The 26285-nt window shown below is 44.2% G+C and overlaps 1 protein-coding gene across 1 annotated transcript; it reads left to right on the forward strand.

Moving 5' to 3' along the window:
* Nucleotides 1-4897: 4897 nt before the first annotated feature.
* On the forward strand, nt 4898-25635 carry LRTM2 (leucine rich repeats and transmembrane domains 2). Its single transcript, XM_003771340.4, has 5 exons — nt 4898-5924; nt 13227-13427; nt 14277-14422; nt 19394-19984; nt 22912-25635. Exons 3-5 carry the CDS (start codon nt 14356-14358, stop codon nt 23361-23363), a joined length of 1110 nt encoding a protein of 369 aa, XP_003771388.3. The 5' UTR covers nt 4898-5924; nt 13227-13427; nt 14277-14355; the 3' UTR covers nt 23364-25635.
* The last annotated feature ends 650 nt before the right edge of the window (nt 25636-26285 follow it).

A 26285-nucleotide genomic window follows, 5' to 3' on the forward strand; every position in this document is an offset into this window, starting at 1 on the left:
CATCAGAACTAAATCTGAAAGTTTGCATGAATTGCTAGCTCATTATGTGCCAACAATGTGTTATGGCAGCTAAAATAATTAATGTAATCTTAGACTGACTTGAGAGGGACAAGTGTCTATAACTCAGGGAAGATAAGCAATCTACCAACAAGAATTTACCAAATGCTTTCTATGTACCAAGCAGCATGCTAAACACTCTGGGACCTCTAAACTAAAAAGTCTAGCAAGCAATTGGAACTCAGAAGAGAAAGTAGATATACAAATATATGCATATATAATATATACACTTACAACATCTTTATAGAATTTAGAATTAAACTCTTGGGTGCTATGAGATCTCAAAGAATGTAGAGAAAAAAGAGAAGATAGCCCAGGATAGAGTTTTGGGTTACATGAACCTTTGATTAATGTGACATAGGTAAAAATCTAGCAGAGGCTGAAGAATGGTTAGACAGGTAGGAAGAGAATCAAAAGAGAACAGTGTTAGGAAACTGTGGAGAAGAGAGAATATCTAGAAGGAGTAGGTCATCAATAATGAAATTGTAGCAGAGTAGTCAAGAAGGATAAAGACCAAGAAAAGACTATTCCATTTATCAGTTAATTATTTATAACTATACAGAGAAGTGTCAATTGAATGATAAGGTCAGAAACCTGTTTTCAGAAGATTTATATATAGAGGCTAGAAGAAGAAGAGAGAGATACTGAGTAAGATGGTACTTTTTTTCTAGGCTTTAGTTGAGAAGATGAGAAGAGACAGGATGTTAGGCAAGGATGATAAGGGCTTTTCTCTCCTAAGGATGAGGGAGAATTGGGTATGTTTGTTAGGCATTAGGGTAGAATCTAATAGAAAGGGAGAGATGAAAGTATGGAGACAAAAGGAATAATTATGGAGGTAAGCTACTGAAAAAGACAGGAAGGGATGAGATCAATCATACTTGTAGAGAGTTTAACCTTGGCAAGGAGTAAGGGCCACTTGTTCTGAGAATGGAATAAAGGAAGAAATAGTGGGGATGTTGTTAGGAGGGAGTGAGATGAGGAGAGGAAGAGAAGGACTCTTAGCATATGGCCTCTTTTTTGATGAAATATGAGGCAAAATCCCCAGATGAGAAAGTAGAGGCAGGTGGTACAGTGGGAACTTAAGCGGAGAAGAGAAGGTTTGGAACAGTTGCTGTGTGGAATGCATATAGGAGATCAGTTAGGGGAAAATATAAGAATTGCCTTGCTATAGTGAGGGCTCCTTTGAGATTAAATAAAAAATTTATAGTGGGCCCAGGCAATGGGGTTGCACGATTTCTTTTGGCTCCATCCAAAAGCACATAAATAGAAGCAAAAGAGGCAGATGATGGGAATAAGCCAGAATTGGGTTGTGACAAAGTATGAGAAGCATTGAGAGGACAAGAAAGAAGAATTTAAGAGTACAAGAGAGTTTACACTGAACCAATTCATCAAGGAGTCAAGATTGGAAAGGTAGGAGAGTGTAGCCAAGGTTAGGATGATAAAATGAGAAAGTATTGATTGATGGAGGGAGTGGAAACCATGATGAGAATGAACAGAGTTTCATGGTATATAGTCTGACTGGACTCTGTCCTGATCAGATCATATTTAGGGTACTGAGTTTAATTCTGGATTCCACATTTTAGAAAGGACATTGATAAGTTGTAGCATGTCCAGAAGTGGACAACCAGAATAGAGAGAGGCCTCCAGATCATGCTACATAGAAATTCACTGGAGCATAAAGGAGTATTTAACTCAAAGAAGAGAATATTTAGGGGAGTATTGAGCTGAGTTCTAATATTTTAAAGATCTCTTTAAGTTCTGAGATTCTGTGAAGATCCTGAGCAAAGACAATGAGTTAGGAAACCTCAAGCTTTCCTCAGGAACATAGTATGGTAGAGGTATAGGGCATATAATTGATTCAGAAAGGACTGATAGACATGGCAAGAAAGCTGAGAAGGAATTCCTTGTATCACTCCATTCTATCCTTCCTTTCTCTAGCTGAGTTATAAGCCACCAAATGATACAATTCAATAGAGATATGGGGTGGTGGAATATCAGTTTAAAGGGAGCATTAGTCATCCCAGTTCTCATTTCCTTCTCCTACCCACTCAGGTAAGATCTGTGCCTCACATTTCACTACAAATATGGAGGCTATTCACTAAGATTTCCTTTTTCTCCCTCCTCTGCATCTCACTTTACTCAAACTCTATCTCCTCTTTCACTCCATTTCCCATCTTAAAGAGGAGGTGGCCCTTTTTGCCAACATTAACTCTTCTGTATTTCCAAGTTATCCTCTTTTATTCCATCTTCTCTATCAGATTTTTCCCCTCTCTCATGGGTTTTCCCCTCATTTTTCCCCACTCTCACTTGTTTTCAATCTTTCCATGTGTGTTGACTGGTTCCATGTTACCTATAAACATTTTCATGTCTCCTCATCCTCAAAAAACCCCCAATAAACCCTTACTTGATCCATCCATCCCCACTAGCTATAGTTCTATACTTCTCTTCCCTTTTGTGGCTTTTCTCCTTGAGATAGAATAGAATATCCAGCCTACAATGGGTACTCCCACTTCCTTTCCTTTTAGTCTCTTAACTCCCTGCAATATGGCTTTCAACTTCATTTGACCAAAATTGCTCTCTCTACAGTTACCAAGGATCTTTAATGGCCTTTTCTCAATCCTCATCCTTCTTGACTTCTCTGCAGCCTTTGACACTGTTAATTACTCTCTTCTCTTTGTTCCTCTCTTCTCTTTTGGTTTTTGTGACACTAATCTATCCTGGTTCTCCTCCTACCTGTCTGACTGTTCCTTCTCAGTCTCATTGGCCGGATCTTTATCTAGGTCACAGCTGCTAACAGGGTGCCTCGGGGCTCTGTTGTGGGCCTTCTCTTCTCCATCTATATTATTTGACTGGATGACCTCAACAGCTCCCACTGATTCAATTATCATCTCTGCTGTTGATTTTCAGATTTATGTACTTTTCTGCTTTCTCTCCTAACCTCACATTTCAACCGCTTTTTGGACATCTCAAATTGAATTTCCCATAGACATCCTGAACTCGACATGTCTAAGACTGAACTCATTATCTTTCCCCCAGACTCCTTTCTCCTTTAGAATATCCTTATAACTCTTTAAGGCATTTTCAACCTGGATGTCACCTTTGACTCCTCCCTCTTTCTCACTCCTTCCCACCCCCTCCCACTCTCACCTCCACCCTCACCATTCAATCTGTTGCCAGGTCCTATTGATTCTACCCTCAAAGCATCCTCTATATATGTCTCCTTCTTTCCTCTGACATTGTCACTGTCCTGATCTGGGCCCTTCTTACTTCACATCTGGACTGTTGTAATAGATTGTTGTTTGATCTCCCTGCCATAAACCTCTCCCCCTTCAGTTCATCCTCCACTCAGCTGTCAAATTAATCTTCCTAATTGCAGTTCTGACAATGTCACCTGCCCTATTCAATAAACTCTAGTGGTTTCCTGTTACCTCCAGGATCAAATGTAAAATCCTTTGTTTGGCTTCCTACTGCTCCAGTCTTATACCTTACTCTTCCCACTTCTTCCCAACACTCACTCTTCCCCAGGCTCAAAATACTCTGATCTAGTGACACTAGATGTCCTGCCTCGGCATTTTCTCTGGCTGTCCCCCATCCTGGCATTCTCCCTCCTCACCTCTGCCTCCTGGCTTCCTTGAAGACTTAGCTAAATCCTACCTTCTCCAAGAAGCCTGATCCCTTTAATGCTAGTGCTTTCCCTCCAATTTATCCTGAATATTGCTTTTGGTACATGTTTGTTTGCCTGTTGTTTCACCCATTAGACTGTGAGCTCCTGGAGAGAAGGAGCTATGTTTGTCTTTCCTTGTATCCCCAACGCACAGGCATCTGGCACATTTTTAAGTCACTTTTTCAGTCATGTCCCCTCTCTGTGACCCCATTTGGGGTTTTGTTGGCAGAAAAGCTGGAATAGTTATCATTTTCTTTTCCAGCTCATTTTACAGATGGGGAAACTGAAGCAAACAGGATTAAGTGATTGGCCCAGGGTCACACAACTAGTAAGTATCTGAAGCTTCCTGACTCCAGCCTCAACTCTGTATCTATTCTCATCTAGCTGCCCCCCCCCCCCCCGGCAGATAGTTAGTTAGCAAGCACTCAATAAATGTTTATTGTCTGACATCTCCAGTTAAATATACCTAACATTTAAAGAAGCATTCTAATTAATGCTTTCATTTAGTCCTCACAACAATCCTGTGAAGGAGAGGCTTCATTATGTCTATTTATTAACAAGAAAAGAGATTAAATTACCAAGAGTCACTGACTTAGTAAATGTCTGATGCAAGATTTGAACTCAGGGCTTCCTGACTCCAAGATCTAGAAGATAAAAATTAGGAGATATGGAAAACTGTAGAAGGAGAGAGACTCAGTGACAACAATAGTTAGCACTGATTGTATTAAAAAGAAGAAAGGCATCCCTTCAGGATTGATGCCCTAGAATAGGAGGCTGAACTCTGGAGTCACATTTTTGGTTTATTCACTGATTTGTTTTGACTTTGGAATAGTATACTTTAATCTTTTCGTTTCCAAATTTCTCATGCCTGTGTCACAATAATTAAGATTCTTGGATCAAATTATTTCCTTTCTCCCTTCTCTACCCTACAGCCTGTTTACAGGTGGAGGCAAACCACCATTTCTGGAACTTCTTAGTGGAATCACTATGAGAAGCAGATTGTAGCTCACTTGTTCTTCTGCCCAGTCATCATTAATAGCCATAAAGTTCAGGACCTGGAAGTGTGGTGCACTGGAAAGAGCCTTGTATTTGAAATCAGAAGGCTTGAATTTGGATTCTGTCTCTGACACTTTCTACAGGTGTGTGACCTTGGAAAAAGTCCCTTAACTCTTCCAAGCCTCCATTTCCTCAACTGTGGAAAAAATTGGGTTGGGCTTGATGATTTCTATAGTGCCTTCCAGCTTTCAATTCATGATCCTCTAAGGTGGTCACATTTTGGAGTAGCTGGATCTACGTACGTACGTCCCATAACCTTTGTCTCTTGGATTCGGGGGCCCTCTGTCCTTGGCCACAGGTCTGTCTCTTCCTTTATCTCCTTCCCTTATCTCTCTGTGGCTTATCCTAATTAAGACACTGTGGGAAGATGATCTTGCTTTGTCGAAGAGAAAAAAATAAATGCTGGATTCAGGCTTTTCCTCCCTCCTGTGTGTCTCTGAAACCACTCCTCCCCAATCCAGTCTTAATGTGGACTAAAGTCAGCCCTTTGGGGCTGTTTTTTGTGGCTTGGTCACCTTTCTTCCAAATGAACAGGGTGGAGGGATTAGGAGAGCAGGAGAAAAAAAGAGATGAAGGGGGTGGAGGAGCATGGAGAGGGGAGGGGAAACAAGATGAAAGGTGTAACTGCTCCTTTCTTCTAGGGGTTTGGAGATAATTAGATATATCAAGGCTTGTGGGAAATGTGGACGCTTTGGGGGTGAGACTTGGATGCATCCTCAGCCCTTAGATGCCTCGGTGTGAGTGTGTGTGTGTGTGTGTGTGTGTGTGCATGCGCGTGTGTCTGTGCCTGCCTGTGTGTGCTGCTGTTGCTGTCATCACAGATGTACCCCCAGCTGTCACTCCATTGCCCCGGCTCTTTCGCTTGAGCACACGCGTTCTCTCCCTCTCCCTCTCTCGGTTTGTTATTGACCCAGGAGCCCCATCCCCCTTGCATGCTGAAAGCCCGTCATTCCGCCTGCCCGTGCTGCGTGCTGTGTGCCAGTGTCCTGGTCCTGTGGCAAGGGTGCCGACGGAGGCTGCCGGGTTGGAGAAGACCCCGGGATCAAGTCTGACTCGGCTCGGATTTTTCCAGGGCTCCCGGCAAGGTTTCCTTGGAAGGTTTGGCTGTCTGATCTGAGGAGACTGCAGAACAGTTGGAGGGAGCACCGTAAGTATTAGGGAAGCGGTGGAGAAGGCTGGATGGTGGGGTGAGGGGTGGGGATGACCCGTTCTTTTTTTTTTTTTTTTTTTTAATCCCTACTCTGATGCTTCTGTCTCTTGCGGTTCCTTCCTGCCCTTGGACACCTGCTGGGACCGGTGAAGCCCAAGGCCACTGGATGCCCAGAGGGCAGAGGGAGGCTAGTTACTTATGGGAGGGGAAATGGGAATGGGCACCACAGGTATGAGAATGCATGTTTGTGGTGGCAGTGGCAGCTGTGGGAGGTGAGGAGGGGGGAGAAGAGGGGAGATGGCAGCAATCCCTGTCTGCCCTGGAAGGCACAGAAACTAGTCTCTGCAGCACAGAGAGACGGCCAAGAGCTGTCACAGACAGCACACTAGGTTCTAGCGCAGATGAGCCTTGAGGACCCTCATGCTATTGAGATGGATGTGGAGGTGGGGGGCTTTGGGGTAATAAGACTGGTAATGAGAACACTGAGGGAACAGGGAGAGACTTGGGGTCAGGATGGGGGGAGGGGACAGGTGAGGAATAGAATTAAGTTCAAGCTAGGGAGATAAGACACAGAACTCTAATGGTCTCTGGAGGCTGTACTGGATATGGGTCTTTGGTTTCTGAGTGGTCTGAATTTGGGCTCTGGAACCAGGAAGAATCCTCCCCTGGCAAGACATGACCCATATGGCCATGGCATTGGAAAAGCCTCAAATAGATAGGGCATGACTATAAAGGGATCCAGGAAACAGAATCAAGGCTCTCTGCTCTCAACTCTTAGCCCACCAGGAGAGGGAGATATGAGTGATGTATATAGGAATATGTTCAAAGGGGCACATAATATCCCTAAGAGACTTTTCATTTAGGAGTCAGCCCACCTTTAGGCTGTGAAAACTACTCAGTGGGTTCATTTGGGTGGGTGAAGTCGTCTATGCCCAAGTCTGTGGCCCAGAAGACCAAGAAGAAAGGAAGACTGATGCCAGGAGATGGGCTCTGCCAATATTACTTGGCTCTTTTGGCCTTTCCTGAAGAGAGTGTGGGCCACCACTGACCTCTCTGGTTCAGATGTCCCACTTTCCCCTTGACTTGAGGTTGGGTTTTTTTCCAGCTGGCCCTTGAGATCTCATTTCCCCTGAAGTGATTTTGTTTTAGTGATAACATCCATCTGGCACAGTTCATTGGACAATGTCTGAGTGTCTCTGATCATGTACTTCTCTGAGAAGCAAAGAGGAAAGGTAGAGGGTTGTGTGTGTGAGAGAGTTATAGGTGTGGAGAAATAAAGATTAGGTGGGAGAAGTTTATCTGGCAGAGAAACTCAGTAGCAGCTTCTGCCTCAAATTCTGCTACACCACAGAGGGCCTGGGTCCTCCATTTGGCAGGGAGTTCTCTAGAGCTGCCAAAGAGAGAAGCCAAGAAAGCTGGGGATGGGGGTGGAGAAATAGGGTTTTCTCAAGCAGCAGAGTTGGCTTCTCTTGAAATTTGGCTGGGAACTCATTCTGGGGCTCAGGATGAGGAAACCCCTCATCCCATCTCCTCAGCTGTGGTTCCATGTAAATAAGCAGGGTTTGGGGATCAGGATATCGATGATGGTTGAGTGTGGTCAGGAAGAAAGGGGTAAATGCAATCAGTTGTCTTTTCACCTGACATCAATAGGGTGACATTTCAGGAGTAAGGAAGGGAGTCACTGGAGGAAATTTCTTTCTTGCTGACCTCTCATCTACCTTAGATGAAGATCTTTCCAATTGTAGCCTTAGTTCCTCCCTCCTGAACATAGGACTCAGGTAGTGAGTGAGTGGGAGTAGTGTCTAAGCTGCCTTAATGAACACATGGAGTTCATTCATAACAGAGCTGCTCCCCACCAGCACTGAGTGACTCAGGGGTACTTTCCCCTTCACTCTTGCTGGGACTGGCTTGTGTGGGACAAGGCTTGGGTCAGAGGGAGTTGAGGGGGTGGAAAGTGATTGTTTCAAGCAGGTGCCACTTAGGAATTTACTTCTTCTTTCCAAGTCACAGAGATGTATTTTTAAAAGTTTTCCCACTGCTGAAGAATGGGATATATTCTGAGGTGAGGGTGAGGAAGAGATTTTGGATGTGCCCTGGTAAGATGCCTGTGATAGATGTGCTAGTTCTTGATAAGTGCCAGAGCTCAACTCTGGGAAAGCCATATCAATCTCATCTCTTGGATTCAGGACACCCCAAATGTGATGTGGGGTCCCATTTCCCCTAAGGATCAAAAATTCCCCTGTTGCTTAATCAGCCCAGTTCTCTCCCTAACCTCTAATCTTGGCCCAGAGACTTCCGAAACCTGACCTGGAAATATCTCACCAATGTGAGGAGATAGAACTCAGTTAAAACAGTGTGACTGAAGGGAGAGATCAGTGCACTAGGTGGGTGGGGGGAATCAGCAGATGGGGGAATCTCACTTCTTTAGGGCTCAGTTTTCTCATCTGTCAATTGAGAATTGTATGAAATTCTAAATTCTTTGATCTTATATCTATTGTTTGGATGTTGGGGGGAAAGGAAAAGTCTTAGTTTTCTTCCTTCAGACTGAGGTTGTGAAAGGCTGTGAGTTAGTCTCAACCCCAGGACTAATATGGCTGAAAGAAATTAAATCAGAGGAAGAAGAGATTGGGATGGGAAGACCAAGAACAAAGCACCCTTGTAATCTTTGCTTTCTGTATATGAATGAGACACTGTACCCCATCCTTACTCTCTGCCTGGGCTGGGGGCAGGATGTTTTGCTAGCAAATCTGTCTCCTGGTCCTCTTTCTTCCCCTCCCTGAAATCCCTCTGGGTCTGAAGAGAATTTTCTAGTCTACTTAACCTCGGCTACATTAGAGCTCCACAGTCTGGTCTCCTCTTCCTCTTGCTCCTCCTCCGCCAACTCACTGGTTCCCATTTCTCTTTGGTGCACCCCGGGGCAGTCCCTGTGATCATTAAGTTCCCTTCCAGTTCTATGATCTCATCTCCTTTTCCCTCTTCTCTGTATTTTCTCTCCTTTAGCCACAGCGGTCTTAGGGCTTTTCTATCTTTGCCTCTCCCTCCAGCATTGATGAGCTTCCTTATCCTTCTCTTTGATCTCTCCCATTTCAATCCCCAAACAGATGGATGTTTTCTAGGAAACACTCATTATTACCACCACTAACACTGAGAGGTTGGAAGGAGGAGGGGAATTTTTCACTGTAGTCTTAGTAGTTTCTCACCCTTCTTCTTCCCAAAACTCTAGGTTCCCCAAGGGAGGTTAGTTTAAGAGTAAAGTGAGACTATGAACCTGCCTCCCCTCCCAGGATACTCTTTGGAAGACTATGGTACATTCATCCATGCCTTTCTCAAATGGCCTGACAAGCTCCATCCCTGGGGCTATGTCAAGGCCATGACACATTAAGGTAGTACTAGGTATTTTTGAAGTTGCTCCACATCCCATAGCTGGAGAAAGGTACCTAGCCTGCCTAAAGCTACTTAATATTTCCATCTCTGTGCCTTCCCATGGGCTATCACTCATAATTAGAATGTTCTCCCTCCTCACCTTCACTCCTCAAAATCTTTATTTTATTTTATTATAGCTTTTTATTTACAAGATATATGCATGGGTAATTTTTCATCCTTGACAATTGCAAAACCTTTTGTTCCAAATTTTCCCCTCCTTCCCCCCATCTCCTCCCCCTGATGGCAGGTTGACCAATACATGTTAAATATGTAAGAGTAAAATCTTTATTTTTAAGGGGCTTTTTTTCTAAGCCCTTAAATTACTTTGTGTTTCTTGTCTAGATATATGTGGAATCTCTTCCATGGAATGTTCTTTGAGGGCAGGGATTATTATATTATTTTTGTCTGCATATCTCCAGTGGATATGCACAGTTTTACATAGTAGTTGTTAAGTAAATGTTGAATTGATTCGAAATGATTCAATCAGTCAGCCCTTGTGCTTTAAAGTCCATCTGAAGTAGACAGAGACTTGATATTGGGGTCACAGCCCTTCTCCATCTTTCATAGTTCCTGGAATCCAGGTACAAAGAATTAGCTCTTTTGACATGCCTGAGGGCTGGGAATAGTTAAAACATCTTGGAGCTCAAGGATTTGAAAGGAATGGAGAGGAAAGACTTCTAACAGTAGCCCTCTCCTGTGCCCTAATCCCCACCCTGGCTGTGGATTTCCCCTTCAGACTGTTAATTTATTTCAGCAGCTGGTCAGCGCCTGCTGCAGCAGCTGCTCTCCAGGCCTCCCCAATGTAGGTCACCCCCTTTACTAATGAGGCTGTATAATATTGGGGCAGGGAGGGTCCTCTGGCAGGAGGCATGTGGGTGAGCAGGGATCTAGGGAGCCATGAATTTCTGGGTTCTATTCCTATATCTCCCCAAGGGACATTTACATAGTGTTATCCTCTGGCATTATCCCAGTTGGAGATGAATGTTAAATTAAATCTTTTACCATTTCTCCTCACCAGATAAACCTAGATGTCTAATATTAGTTCACTCAAGGTATATGAGTTAGACTATGTCAGATATCTTCCCAGGGGCTTGTGGAAGCATTTTGTAGTTTTCACATCTTTCCAAAGGAAGGAAAGGTGAAAAGTCTACCTGCCACTTTTTGAAATACTGTCTAATGGTTTGGCATCCTGGGATTTATCTAGTTTACTGTATATGGGTTTTCACATCCCAATGTGTGTAATGGAGAGAAGAGGGAGGAATATAAATAGGAATTACACTCTGGTAGCATTTCTTTTAATGATCGACTGCCTTTTTAATGATTCAACTCCTTTGGGTTTTTCAGTCCCCCCCATCACTCTATCCATAGTACATCACCAGGATCATGGGGGAGGCTAATTAAAGTTTTGGAATTCTTCAGGTGGTTAGAACAGACCAGGAAGAGAGAATAATTCCAAATCTATTTAATAGGGATGCCTTCCTACTACACCAATTCTTCTATTACTTGGACCTAAGCTTGAAGCCAGGAAGTGGGAAGGGAAATTGAATGAGAATAGCTTCAGTCTGAGTTCAAAGATTTTCTCTGACTTGGGACAGCCTGTGGGGTCTTTTTGGACCTCCTTTGCCTGTGGCTTGCGGATTCCCTCTTTACTGAACTCTGGGCTGGAGCTGGCTCTGGACACCTGCCTGCTGTGAGAATTTAGAAAACTGGGAAGCTCCTTTCTTTGCTCTCTGAGTGTTGTCAACTAAGGGTGGGTGTTAGAAACTAGCTAACAAGCCTTGGGGGGGGGGAGAGAAAAAGGGGTGGGGTAAGAGAAAGGGAGAGAGAGAGTATCTGTAGCTTTGTGTGGGTGCATGTTTGTGTCACGTGCTTATGTGGAGAGCTGCAAACACGTGTCTGGGGAGGCCCATGTGTGCACCCCACTCTGCACAGGTTTTGCAGATGCCAGTAAATGATTATAGGCAGGGGGGCATATGTTAGCTAAGCTATATAGTTGTGGCTCTGTATCCTGGAACTCCTTTCCAGTTCCATTCTCTTGAAATGGAAAGAACAATGAACTGCAAGTTAATATACCTGCTTTCTGTTGCCAGCTAGTGATCCTGTTTGCCACTTGGTCTCTCTGGAATCTCAGTTTCATCATGTATAAAAAGAGGGAATTGAACTCTTTAATATATCTTGTAGTTAAAAAAAATTCTATCATTCAACTTAACTTCCTATATGACTGTAGATAATTTATCAGCTTTTTCTGTGGTCACCCCATAACAGTGATTCAAGTTAATGTTCTCAAGATGCCTTGAGCCCTTGCGGCAAAAATTCCTGCAGAAATCATAGAGTTTATGATCACTACCAGCATCTGACAGGTGACCTAAGCATGGATGTTTGAATCTGTGAAGTACATGTATTGAAGAACCTTGTTTCTTCTCCTCATATACATGCATTAAAATGTTCTTGATGAGTGTGTGTGTGTGTGTGTGTGTGTGCATAGATCACAATTTCCTGTAAAGGGTACATTGTTCTAGGAGTTCAGATACGGACTGTGGGAGGGGAAGGCTGAAAAACTCAAAAACCTCCTTACATCTCCTGTCCTGTGGATGTTGGAATGAGGCAGCAGGCTGTGCTGAATGGAGCTCAGCATCTGAACCTCATGCCAGGATACGGACAGCAAGGGTCATAGACTTGGGAAGCATATCTCATTGTCACTGAGGCTCCCTTTGTAGGGGAACAGATGTTGGAAGACGGCTTCCACTGCTCTCCCAGAGGTGAGAGGGCAAAAATAAGAGAAGGTAAAGAAAAAAAAGAAAGAAAAGGGAAAAAGATAAGAGAAGGGACGATGGTTGAGTGCTGGGAGACTCCTCTTTTCCAGTCCTAGTCAAGGGCTCTCTGTCTAGAACAAAACCAAGCTATCCAGTTAAGACTTTTCAGAACCAAACCATTGGTGGCAGGCAAGTCAGCAATATGAATGGTAAAGGCAGCTATACTAGAGGTCCAAGGAGCAGAGCTATCTATATAACTTGGCAGAGGGAGAGAGGGGAGGAGAACAGAGGGAGGGAGAGAGCTACAGGGTGATCCTAATGCTTCGGGGGAGAGACAGGCTTTCTAGATGCTAGAAATTTCCAAGACAAGGCCTCAAGCTTCCTGGCTACTGGATCCACCTCCTTGGCTGTCAGCTTAACTCTGTTGTTGGATCTTCAGGGGTAGAGAATTAAATAGGGCTGGAAGGAGGATTACAAGGAACAGGAGCTGAAGCCAGAGAGGGGAAGCAGCTGCCAGCCATTGCCTAGAGAGGCATATACCTGGCAACCAGGAAAGACAGGACCCCTTTGGGTAAGTGCCCACCTGCCTCCTTTTCTGATTAGTTGTTGTTACTGAGATTTGGAGGGAAGATGGGAGAACTAATTAGAAAGACAGTAGAGTTATATTTATGTGATATTATGAAGTTATTTTAATTTAGTATGGTCTTTTATTTTGGGAGGACAAAAGGGATGTGGGAGAATTTTGGTATGGTCTATTCTTCCCTCTCTATAGCTAACTTTACATACACACACACACACACACACACACACACACACATCCATGTCAGCTGCGCTTGTTTATCCTTGCCATATCCTTGCAGGACAACCATTCTTGGACACAGCTGGGAAGGAAAGGGAGGCAACAGTAATGGGGCACCTGTTATCCCTCTTATTCAGCTATTATTGATGAGGCTAGTGGTAGGGAACAGCTTTGACTCTAGAAAAATTGAGAAAAATATTCTCTCTCCTCCTTTTCCTGTCTGAAATGGAAATATTGCCACCCTATCCTCCCCTTCCCCCATTTCTTACCCCTCTCTTTGCCCTGAGACTTATTCTTTTTCTGTGTTTGTGTCTCTCTCTCTAGAGTGTGCAGCTGCTGCAGCATGAACCCCCTAAGCTGATGAACCTTATTATAGATTTGTTTGCAGAAGACAGCACATTCCAGTTCACCTCCAAAGAGACAAGGGGAACTAGAGGCTGTCCCTGGGCCACGCCTCTGCCCCCCCCCCCCCTTTCCAGCTGAAGCCCTGGGCAGGGCTGGATCACTGCCACCTCAATGCACATGGTAGGCGGGACTTTCCAATAGTGAAAAGATGTGAGGGGTGGGAGTGAGGAAGTGGGGGAGGGTGGTACCTAGATATCACAAAGATTTTAGTTTTTTTCCCTTTAAAATGGGAATGTTCCAAACCCTGAAGCATCCATCATACAATCCAGAATATATTCTATTGGTAAACCGTTCCTCAGATTGAGAGCTAGTTAGCAAAGGGAGACTTTAGGGGATGCAGTGGGGGTAGGGAGTTTCTGAGGGGCCTCTGACTTAGTTTCTGTGTCTGTCTGACTTGCTCTATTGCACAATGCCACATGTACTGCTTGGCCTCTGGCTTTGTGCTTGTAAGCATCTCAGAAAGCCTTGATATAAGGTCAGGGCACTTCAACACTAAGTGAAGAGTTTCCCCACCCCCACTCCTAATCCCACTTCCTTATTGTGGCTTAGAGATTCTGATGGCATCAAACACCGTCATTCTTGTTTTAATATATTTTTTCCTCCCTTCAGCCATCATTCTTCATGCTGTCCCCAGTGCTATACCTTCTGGCAGCAATCTCCCAACTCCCTCTTCCCCTCTTTATCTCCTGGAACTGAGAACTATTTAATAAATATGGTTCTTTGAATAGAGCCTGTTCAATGAAATATCCCATTTGGCTGGTCTAAAGAACTGAGCTTTGATCAGCCTTCTCTGAGACACTTGAGAGAGGTTAGACACTTCTTCCTTATGTTCCCCGCCCCCACCATCTAGCAAATAAATAAGGAACTAATGGGGAGTGTAAAAAGACACCAGGGTCCTCTCCTTAACCCCTCAAGCATCCGTGCTTGAAAGATGACTCAAATACCCTTCTCTGTTCGGCTCTCCTTCAGGACTGACAGGCAGGACAAACAAGGGCTCTCCTGTCTCTATAGACACCAGGAACCAAGAGAAACTTCAGGGCTCAGCATCATGCTGGCACTGGGCATTGGTCAGTGGTGGAGAAGCAAGCTTTCCCTGAAGTGGAGACAGATCTCCTGTGAGTATAGTCCTTATCTAGTGGAGAGGGGATGGTGGGTAGGGGAGCAGGTTTGATGTGATGTGACATTCTGGACCTTAGGCTGAAAGTGAAGCCTAAGTGAGATCGACCTTAAATGCACTATGCATTGGTCTGGGAAAGAGGAGCCCAACCAATCTCCCTCTTCTGTGAGAGGCCATTATGATTAAGATACCTGAACTCTATAGGTGTGGTGACTGCATTACTAGGTAAGTCTGAATAAGTCCATTCTCCTTTCTAGGTCTCAGCTTTCTGCAGAATATGCAGAGTAGGGAGAATGACTTTGCCAGTCTCTCCTCCATGAATGATTGCACACAATCATAGGTCCTCTTCAGAGTTGGACTTTAGGAGTTAACAGAGTATAGATACAATCGAGTGAGATTATCTAGCTCCCCTCTTCCATCTGATTTTCATCCCTACCATCCTAAATCCTCATAATTTTAGGATTCAAAGATACTTGTTTGATTGGGAGATCTGGGACTTCCAGAACTAAGATAGTTCTGGTTTAATCACTGATCAGAGAACTTTTAACCTCTTAATGAGCTTCACTCATTTCAAATGTTAAATGGGAAAAAATGATAATAGGATTTTAGGTGGATAAGATCTTAGAGATCTTATATTATAGATATATAGAAATAATATAACATGTCTCATTTTATAGTTGAGTGACCGAAGTCCAGAGAAATTAAGTGACTATATACTCATGTATCTCCCTCCTGCTCCCCACCTCCCAAAGCATAGTAAGGACAAAGATGTAAAGAAATCTTTGGGGAATCTTATTATTTTTTTCTAGATGACCCAAGGTTAAGGAGCAGGATGTGAGTATGGCGAGGTGTTTAGTCTCAGATAAAAAACAACAATCTACATTTATATAAAACTTAACAGTTCACAAAGTGCTTTTCCCTTACAACAACCCTCTGTGGTTGGGACTGCCAAGACTATTTTCTCCATTTTAGAAATGAAGGGATTGACAGTTGGCTTAAAGACTTGTCCATGTCTATACTATAGCTGAGAGGGGAGAGGTTCTCTCAGACCCAGGTCTTCCGAGTTACAGATGACTATAGGAGATTTTTTTTTTTGCCTTTCTCTGCAATGGGACTAGTCTCTGCAATCCATCTTCACTGCTCCATAAACAGCCTGAATTATTCACCGAGGGATGATTGTCGATCTCTGAGCTACCCAGATCCTCTTTCAGCCTCATTTTAGGATCACTAAACCTACTGCCTAGTTGCATCATGTTTTCCTGACACCAGAGCAAGAGCCACCTGTTCTGCTGCCCTTCCTTTCTAGGGAAGGGTTGTAGGGAAGGTTCAAAGCACAATCAACCCTTTACTTCTACCTGTTCTCACTTCTTAGGGACTCATCTTTTTCCTGAGTTTCAGAGGCAAAAAGCTCATTTTCTAGGGTTATAGTAACAATATCAGAGGTATAGATGGAGTCACAGGCATGAAGGTAAATTGATCCAGTAACAATAGAGATGAGGTGATTTCTATAGATGCTTGATCTGTCAGTGGGATGTAATAAGGTGGGGGTGGGGAAAGGTGACCCCCAGTGCCCTAAAGAAGGCCTCCAACTGGCTAACATTACCACTGCCCGCTCTTACTTCCTGCTCAGGACAAAGAGGCTCAGGTGTCAGCCTCCCGCTGTGGCATCCAGGCTGTCATCAATCCTCCCTGTTACACAGGCAGGAGAGGGAGCAGGTCCCATCCTTCTCCTTCTAACCCCTGCTCCACCCTCTGCAGGACGTCAAGACAGACAGTCTCCTCCTGGTAAGGGCTTGCTGTATCATTCCCCATCTACACACATAGCCTGAGAGGGCTAATCACTGCTCCTTGTGTAGGGTCAATAAAGCAGAAAGGAATGAGCGCTCACCTTCTCCTTACATCTCCCATCATGCTCCTCTCTGGTCCTTTTTCTCGGGGCTATGTGATTCTAATGTGCAATTATCAGCCAACAAGGCTTATAGAGAAGGAACATGGGGACCAGTAGGTTGTGGGTTATACACTGATTATGCTCAGTGCAGGGAAAAAAGTAGAGGAAGTGATAAAGAGGAGATGGTTTTCATTTTAGTGGTGCATGTGTGTGTGTGTGAGACAGAGAGAGAGAGAGACAGAGACAGAGACAGAGAGACAGAGAGAGAGGGAGACAGAGAAAGAGAGAGAGAGAGAGACAGACAGACAGACAAAGACAGAGAGAGAGAGAGACAGAGACAGACACACAGAGAGAGACAGAGACACAGAGAGAAAGAGACAGAGAGAGACACACACACAGAGACAGAGAGAGAGACATAGAGAGAGACAGACAGACAGACAAACAAAGACAGCGAGAGAGACAGGTTATTGTTGAATGGATGCAGACTTTGGCTCTGCATAAACTTACAAGTCCTGAGAGCTAACCAATTATGGCCAGCTGGATGAAGCAATGAGCTTCTTTGCTACTGAAAATATTTAAGCAGAGACTAGATGACTATATATCAGGAATGGGTGGAAAATCCATTCTACACCTGAGAAATCTATTGTTTCAAGAGTTTGTACTACTTCCCAGCCCAATTCCTCTCCTTATCTCATCATAACTCACTTATATGATACTGAGAGTACTTTCTGGACAAGACTGAGATGGGTGGCACAAATATCATCACTCCCATTTTAAAGATAAGGAAATCGAGACTCAGAAATGTTCAGTGACTTGCTAATGAAGCGCCACAACTAGTAAATGTTGGAGCAGTTTTGAACATAGACCTCCAAACCTGAATCTCTTTCCAGGGTTCTCTGTGGGTATCCAACATTGTGGCCCTGTATATGGAGAGTGGAAATGATAGAAAATCCATTAATGATCCACCCATTGAGAAATTCTTCCAATTTCCTGGGCTGTCTGCATGGCCTAGGAGGTGGGAAAAAAAGCACTGGGATTGGAAGCAGAAGACTTGGATTTGAATCACAGCTCCTCCACTTGTTACATACTAACTGTCTGGTCTCAGGCAAGTTACTTTATTTCTGATGTTGGACTATGTGGTCTGTAAGTTCTCTTCCCAAATCTAAATCCAATGTCTTCCAAGAGCCTCATTCCCTAAATACTGATTGCTCAGTGAAGCTCTATGTAACCACATCCATCACTCATTCTCATGATGCCCAAGGATACTCTGAAGAGTGGGACCTTCTTCCCTTTTGCCTTTATGAGGTAGTTCACCCTGCCTGTAACTTTCCAATGCTCTGTGGAAGGAGGTATGATTGGACTTAAGAGGGACCTCTTAGATCTTGGGCATTGGAAACAAAGTATGACACAGCTGGGTTGGGCTATTTGATGAATATATAAGGCAACTGCTTTCCCTCTTGGGTCTTTGGCAAGTTTATCAGTAATGGGGTGGATGATATGTATGTAAACATATGTAATATGCTGCAGGTTCCCTAACTTAACTTTCCATTCTTTGCATAGCTTGCCTCTAGGTAACTATGGGGGATAACAGGCAAAATGGCAAGGAGACACCAAATTTCTTTTAAGCAAGTGTCTCTCTCCTTCTTGCAGCGATTTCTGAATGGCATTGAGGAAGTAAGATTGTTGTTACACCTTTAAGTGCCTGGCAGGCAGCTGTAGTTCCCTGAGAAAGGTGACTTCCGTGGAACTTAAATGAATGTTCATGAGGCTGGGCCCATGTTCTATGGTGCAGTTTTAACCTTTCCTCCACGGCATCCCAAGATACCACCTTAGTCACTGCTTGTTTCAAGCTCCGCTTTTGTCTTTATGAGGTAGTTCACAGTGCCTGTAACTCTCCAGTGCCCCGTGGGAGGTGGTACTGTTGGACTTAAAAAGGACCCTTAGATCTTGGGCATTCGAAACAATGTAAAACACGGCTGGGTTGGGCTATTTGATGCAAGTCATAAGGGAAATTATGACAAGTTGATTCTTCCTTTGAATATTTCCTTCATCTACAGTGAAGAGCTAGAGGACCCGGTTTCAAATCCTTCTTCTGTTGCTTGCCATTTCTGTAATCTTGGGCAGATCTTTTAATCACTCTACCTCAGGTTTCTCAATTATAAAATGAGGTTGAATTAGGTGATCTTTAATGACTCTTCTAGCCCTATATCTATAGCCACCTTTCCTTCTTTTCTCTTCCTGAAACCACTACTAAGTCCAGGTCCACATCATCCCATTCTTGTATTAGGACAGTTGTCTAACTGGTTTCTCACTTGAATAAATTCTGTACACCTAAAACAACATCACTCCTCTGCTCAACAACTTTCAATGATTCCCTTCTGCCCATAGGATAAGGCACTTTTTAAAAGCCTAACATTCAAGATCCTTCATAACCTGGCCCTAACCTGGTTCACTTATTTATCTCCCACTAGTCGCTAAAGAAATTGTTTGCATTAGTCAGACTAATCTGGACGAATCTGGACATATTCCCAAACTGAGCCTTTCCTCACACCAGTCCCTCTCCTTGGAATGCCCTACTCCCTCTTCTCTAGACCATTTCAGGGCACATGCAATGTAATCAATAAGTATTTACTCATTGATTGAGGTTAATGCCACTGGGACATAGGTGTGGCACAGTGAGAGAATATCAGATTTGGAGTTAGAATACCTGCTTTTGAATTCTCCCTCTGTCACCTCACTATGTGATCTTAATCAAGTTACTTTAGCTACATAAAGAACTCAATTTCCTTATCTATAAGATGGGTACAATAATACTTGTACTATCTGCCTCATTGGGTTGCCACGAGGAACAAATAAAATAATAAGAACAAAGTACTTTGTAAATTGGAAAGACACATTTAAAAACCGCAAATTAGGATTTCCAAGAGGAAGCACCAAGGGCAGTGAGCCTGTAAACTAGGGAGACATTTCCAGGTAGTTTCAGGTTCTATTTCTATTTCTGACTCCGCTTCTCTATTTTTTTCCATTACTTTGTTTCTCTAGAAATTTCAATTTTATTCTGCTTTTCTCTCCTTTCTTTAGGGATTGCCTGCTGGATTTCCCTGTATGCTGCAGAGACTCTCCCCACCTGCCCTTTCTCCTGTAAATGTGACAGCCGAAGCTTGGAAGTGGATTGCAGTGGCTTGGGGCTCTCCACGGTGCCTCCAGACGTGCCTGCTGCTACCCGTACCCTTTTACTCTTGAACAACAAGTTGAACATTCTTCCTAGTTGGGTTTTCTCCAATCTGTCAAGCCTTCAGAGGCTGGATCTGTCCAACAACTTCCTGGACCAGCTGCCTCATGCTGTATTTGGGGACCTGGTGAACCTCACTGAACTCCAACTTCGCAATAACAGCATAAGGACCCTGGACAGGGACCTCCTGCAGCACGCACCCCTCCTTCGACACCTGGACCTGTCCATCAATGGCCTGGCGCAACTGCCCCCTGGTGTCTTTGATGGACTCCTGGCACTACGTTCTCTCTCGCTCCGGTCCAACCGCTTGCAAAACCTTGATCGGGTGACATTTGAACCCCTTGTGAGCCTGCAGTTGCTTCAGGTTGGGGACAACCCCTGGGAATGTGACTGTAACTTGCGAGAGTTCAAGCACTGGATGGAATGGTTCTCCTATCGTGGTAAGCAGAGCTGTTTTTAGGGTACAGCAAATCAGGACTCGCATCACAGTCTCCAGCTCCCCTCTCATGAACTAGGTTCAGTTACTCAGGAAAGCAGCCATCAGGGAGGAGGTGGTTTTGCCAGCTGGTGCTAAAAAAGATCTGAGGCTCATCTCTATACAATCAGCCTCTCTTACCTCCCCACCCCCTTGTCCGCCTCCCCAGCCATACATCAGCAAGACAAAGGAGTAGGACTGCCCTTCTGCCTTTCTCCCTTACCCATTTCAGGCTGCTGTTTTGTTACTTTTATTCCTCCTGAAGGTTTCCCCTGAAGTTCATTTTAACCTGACTTTACCTATACAAGAATGTTTGTCAGAGGTGGTGGTAGGAAGTTGAGTACAGAGGCAGCTTAGTGTGGTAGAAAGGTCTTTTCTGGCTCTTTGAAATTGAGGTTTCCAGGGAAGGGAAGTGACTTGACCAATATTACACAGCTAGTTAGAGGGCAGTGTAATCTTTTTCCCATACTTTATGGAAATATACCAAAACAATTCTCCTTTTTGGGGGAGAAGCAAGGAAATGACCTGTAAGAGTTATAGGGGAGAAGGATATTTTTGTCCAGGCAGGTAATGCAAGTAAAAGAGATAAAATTATGGTGGAATGCAGAAGGGAGGCAAAGAAGAAGGATAATCTGCCTCTACCTTATAAACAATTACATCAGTTTCCAGTTATCCAAAACAACAGGAAAAAAAGGGATTTAAATGTCATCGCTAACAGTTGCAGCCTTCTTTCTCAACATAACTTTATATCAGATCCATAATAAGGAATGAAATGGTTTGAATTTTATCTCCTTTTCATCCCTTTACCATAGTTTGAGTTTAGAGGAAGGAAATGAAGGAAAAACCAATCCTTCCCAAGAAAAGTTCTAACATGTTCCAAAATGATCTAAAAGAAAGGGGAAATAAGTTACTGCCACCAGTGAAATCACATATGCAGATTCTATCTATATTCTAATAATCAGGAAACTTGTTCAGACATATTCCTTGGACTAGAATCCTGAACTACATAACCACTCACAGAAGCTATAATGGAGTTCACACCAGAAATTGGAGAAAGAATGGTGTCTATTGTTTAAGATACCATTAGCAGCTGGGCTCAGGGAGGGAGTGCCCAGGACACATGTATTTGGTGGAAGCAATTATAGATTTTTCAAATCTAGGATTGACTGGAAGTAAGAATGTTAACATTACAGAATCCAAGAGTCTCAAAAGCCCCAGCAGCCATCTTGTCCAAACAATGCACAAAAAGAATTTCTACCATCACATCTTCAGTAAATAGTTGTCCAGCTTTACTTGAAGACCTTCAAAGACAGCCCCTTCCACGTTGGGTCAGGCTTTTTGCACCTTCTTGTTTGCTCCTGTTCTGTCCTTTTGGGCCAAATATAATAAATCTGGTTCCTCTTTCCCCTGCCTTATTTACTTGAACACAGCAATCATGCCCCTCCCCAACCTTACCTCACTCTCTAGCCTTTCTTTTCCTGACTAAACTGATACAAGGATTAGTTGAATGAATTTGGCCTATGGAGAACTAAACTGCTCCAGACAAAGTTTGATAAGAGCAGCATTTAGAGGAACTATCACCTCCCTATTCTTAAAGTTATAGCCTTCTTCATGTAGTCCAAGATCAAACTGGCATTTTTGGCTGTCACATCCCATTGCTAACTTATATTGACATTTAAATCCACTAAAACTCCCAGATCTTTTCAGTGCTATTGTTATCTTTGCATGCCTTCTTCAAATTATATTTGTGAAATTGATTTTTTGTACCCACGCCTAGGTCTTTACATTGTTTCTATGGAATTATATTTTATATTGAATTAGAGTTAACCAGTGCCTCTGTGTATCTATCAAGATCCTTTTGGAGCCTGATTTTGTCATTCATTGTAATTGCCATCCCATCCAGCTTTAGATGATCTCTCATGGAGTATTCAGACAGATATTCTCACTACCCACACTGTCCTCTACCCACCTAATTTATAGCCTTTGAATGTCTTTATAATCATCATCCTACCTTTGACATAGGTTGGCTGAATTACCTTGGACAAATCAGTTAACCTCAGACAATTGCCTCAGACAATTAAAACTATAAATTGTAGAACAGCTAAAGATCTACATTCGTAGAGGAAATTTTCACTAAGGAAATTTCCTTAGTGAAATCCAGAGGGCTTGGTTCCAGTCTCCCTTCCTGTCCCAAGCCAAAACACCTCACCATCAATGATGATATCCACATCTATCTAATGAAATGGTACTTCTCCCATTTGGAAGCAACCACTCTGAGCAAAATCAGAAATACTTTAGTGGAGTCACAAGAATAAACTTGGGTAAGGGGAAGGAAACTAAGCTAGAAAGCTCCTTTCTTCTCAAATCCTTAGGAAGAGTTAGTGTGCAGAAAATGTCACTATTTAGTGACTCTTTCCTTTTACTTCAGGAGGTAATTTCCTGACAGATGAGATCACTGCAAGGAGAATAGTGCCCAGCAGGTCAAAGGCAAAAATTAAGCAGCCAAAAATAGATGGGCAGTGGGAAAAATGGCATCAGCAAAAGCAAGGTCTTTGAAAAAGAGATGACAAAGGAGGAAGTGCCCACCTGACTTTTTCTATCAGGGAAGATTCGGGTGGGAGTCTCATTCATTCAAGCAGTATTTATTAAGCCCCTACCACATGTGCAGCCTGGTGCGAGGTGCCCAATCCAAGCTGACTCTCAAAATGACTTTCTCAACATGTCTGGATTAACCCATTTTCTTTTCCCAAGATGATTCTTCTAGGGCTGCTACAGTGCTGGTCAGCAGTTGTGTCTCTTGGATCTCTCACTCTGGGGACTTTGGAGCAGGGAGTGGGGTTCCTTGGGCATGGAAAGCTGAGCACCCAATTCTCTTCTCTCCCTTTGGCACAGGGGGACGCCTAGACCAGCTGGCCTGTACGATGCCCAAAGAACTGAGAGGGAAAGACATGCGAATGGTTCCCATGGAGATGTTCAACTATTGCTCTCAGCTCGGGGAGAGCAGCTCAGCCGGGTTGGAAGTGTCGGGGCCTCCCTGTACCAAGGCCAGCCTGGAGCCTGTTAAACCCAAGCCCGGGGCCGAGCCAGAACCCGAGCCCAGCACAGCCTGCCCCCAGAAACAGCGGTATCGGCCGGTCAGTGTCCGTCGGGCCATCGGGACTGTCATCATCGCTGGCGTGGTCTGTGGAATTGTCTGTATCATGATGGTTGTGGCTGCCGCCTATGGATGCATTTACGCCTCCCTCATGGCCAAGTATCACCGGGAGCTGAAGAAGCGCCAGCCGCTGATGGGTGACCCGGAGGGCGAGCAGGAGGATCAGAAGCAGATCTCCTCTGTGGCGTGAGACTTCCCCACCCCATCTGGCCTCAGGAGGAAGGACCAGGAAAGAAAGTCAGGGACTTTTAGCAAGCCCCTCTCATAGGCAGCTCTCCGGCATCCCTTCCTCTCCACCCCGAGATTCTGTGGTTCGGTTCCCCTCTCAGTCTGATCACAGAGCACAGCTCGCCTCAGTCCCACCTTCCTCCTCCACCCTTCTAGGCAGAGACCGAACAAGAAGCCTTGGGATTTCTCTGGAAACTCTCCCGGCTTGCTCCCTCATCAGACGTTTGTGGGTATTTCCCAAAGGTTCTGGCTGATTTAAGAAGACCAGATCCAGGCAGAGGGGAAGCTTCTGGTGAAGAAGGGAGGCCATGGGGTTTTTATCTTCCTCTCATTCTCTTCCGGGTGAAGCCATGGCTGTGATTCTCCCAGCATTTTTCCTCGAAGATGCTGGAGGAATGAAGTCATGGCGACTGGGGTCAGAGGAAGCTTTCGGCTAATCCTTCTTGTAGGACTGCAGAGATAAGGCTGATTCCATCTTTTAGGCTCTGGTCACAGCCACAGGAACACACCTACCCGACTCTTATGAATACGACAATGAGTCTATACCTATTTCTTATGCTGCAAATGTAGTTATGACCCTTAAATCTGGTCACCATCTTCAAACATTCCCTTCCCTCACTGCCTCTGAATTCACAAAGACAAACTCACGTACTCATAGCAATATCAACAGAACTATATTGATTTAGGAGTCTCCACACAGGACAGATTCATGCATACACATTCACACAGAGACAGACACCCGGAATCTTTGGGTAGCTGAGATGTCACTTCCCCACAACAGATAGTCAGCTGTTCAACTGTAGAATCCCTGCTTACTGCAGCCTTCTACAGCCAATGGGGAGAGAAACCCAAATCCAACAGCACAAGGATTCTTTTGCTATATCTGCTAAAGTGGGATAAAGTATTGTTTCTGGACCAGATTGCCTATCACCATGGTAACCAGCTCGAACCTAGCATGTTGGATATTCTGGGGACACCTGCCCCAGGGGCTTCCGTAGTACTTGTGGCTGGTGCAATACTAGGAACTCAGACTCACATCCCAGAATACTTATTCAGTTCAGAGCCCACATGGAGCAGCGCTGCTAGGTCACAGTTAGGACACTCACTTCTGCATATGGCAACCCAGTTTCCCCTCTAGAGTCTGAGTTCTGAGGAGGGAAACTAGTCTGTCTGTTACTTCATCTGTGCTCCACAGTGTGATTTTGGGCAGAAGAGCAGAGCTGGATCATCCTTGGACAATGCTGTTTGGCCTGGGGACACCCTTTTGGTGGTAGTGGGGAAACAGGGGCATGGACTTGGGAGAGTGAGTGTCTGGCAGAGAGAATGATGTTCCTCCCGGAAACTCACTGCCAGCCAGAGTGCCCCAGGGGATATTCCCCTTATGATCCCTTCTGGTGCTTGGAGATGGGTGTATTCCTATTCCAGGCATAGGTAAGCATGGATCCACTGGGGAATCCATCTGCTTGGTCCTATTCCCCAGAGTCTTTAATTACAACTAAATTGAGGACCAGAATCTGAGCCAGGAACCTACAGATTTGGATTCTAAATGTAGCCAATAGTAATGGGATAAATAAGATATATGTCATACTAAGAGGTGTGAGTAGAGTTGGAATGGAAGAGGAGGGTTGTGGAGGAATTGTGGGAACCCTAATATTTCTCCCTGGTTTTCCTCCTCTCCTTTCTTCTTCTTCCTTCTCATCATGAATTTGATGGCAAGTAATGTTTTTCATCATGCCCTGGGAATACCTTGATCTAATCTTTTTAGATCAGTGGTTTCCCAAGGAACATCTGAGGGGCTGGAAGGCACCCAACTGATTTCTGGTTCTAATGGGGTGTCTTAGGAGAACAATAAAGGAAGAACTCCAGCTAAAGCACAGGCAAGAAGAGGGATGAAGAGAGATAGAAGGGTAAGACTGGGCTGGTCCTGGCTGCCTTTTATCCACTCCCCCAACTCTGCATATGTAGACCATTGGGGAAAAAGAAAAGCGACGAGATGTAAGATGGGTATGGTGGAGAAGACATCTTTGAGAAGGTGCTTCTCCCAATTAAGCTGGGGAGTGGATACCACTGGCACAAACTCAACAGGTCAACCCTTCCTTGGGTAAGTGGGCCTTCCCTCTTCTTCATGGGCTGGCTGTAGACCTGATTGTTGTTATTATTGTTTTTAATAGGGGTGCAGGGGTGGGGGAGGGGATTCAAAATGGTGGTGTCTTCAGCACAAGGCAGGAGATTTTTAAAGGCAAAATTATATTTCTTGTTTGTTGTTTCAGAAGAACAATAAAGACTGTATTTTCCTATAGCCTTCTTAGTGTCATTGGCTTGGGAGAGAATGTGGCAGCTGGAAGGACTGAGTGACAGACATATAACACAGTCTCCCCCACCTTCTTCCTTTTCTTCCTTGATTTTTTTTCTGCTCCTTCACTTCCCTCAGGGCATTTAGGTGTAGTAACTAAGGTATACCAAAATAGGAGACAAACGAATACCTAAAACCATAAGGTTCACCATATTTCCAACCCTGGAGCACAACTAGGGTATTCAGTGTTTGTTGAGCTTCTCAGGTTTTGTGTTCAGTAGAAGGAATCCAAAGACCAGAAACAAAACAGTCCCTGCCTTCTAGCAGCTTACATTCTACTGGAGTACTTAGTGAAGAGTTCAGGCTTTAGACCAGGTAGCAGAGGCAAGTTGATGGGAACAGTTCCCAGGCTTGATAGAATTTGGGGATGATAGCCTTGAAATATTTCTTTCTGGGCTTTCTGGCTGGGCAAGTCACTTAACCCCAATTTCCTCAGCAAAAAAAGGAAAAAAAAAAGAAAAAGAAATAGCTCTTTCCTCCTTTCTGCAAATACAAATGGTATTCCTGGGCTATGGAATGAGTTTCCTGGTG

This window comes from Sarcophilus harrisii, chromosome 5 (assembly GCF_902635505.1).
Source record: "Sarcophilus harrisii chromosome 5, mSarHar1.11, whole genome shotgun sequence".
In the NCBI taxonomy this organism is placed as follows: Eukaryota; Metazoa; Chordata; class Mammalia; order Dasyuromorphia; family Dasyuridae; genus Sarcophilus; species Sarcophilus harrisii.

What these genes read in the sequence shown, in the direction of transcription:
- LRTM2 (XM_003771340.4), top strand. Translation starts at nt 14,356, where the DNA reads ATGCTGGCACTGGGCATTGGTCAGTGGTGGAGAAGCAAGCTTTCCCTG. An exon ending in GAAGTGGAGACAGATCTCCT is followed by an intron (nt 14,423 to 19,393) that starts GTGAGTATAGTC and finishes TCCTTTCTTTAG; the next exon opens with GGATTGCCTGCTGGATTTCC. An exon ending in GGAATGGTTCTCCTATCGTG is followed by an intron (nt 19,985 to 22,911) that starts GTAAGCAGAGCT and finishes CCTTTGGCACAG; the next exon opens with GGGGACGCCTAGACCAGCTG.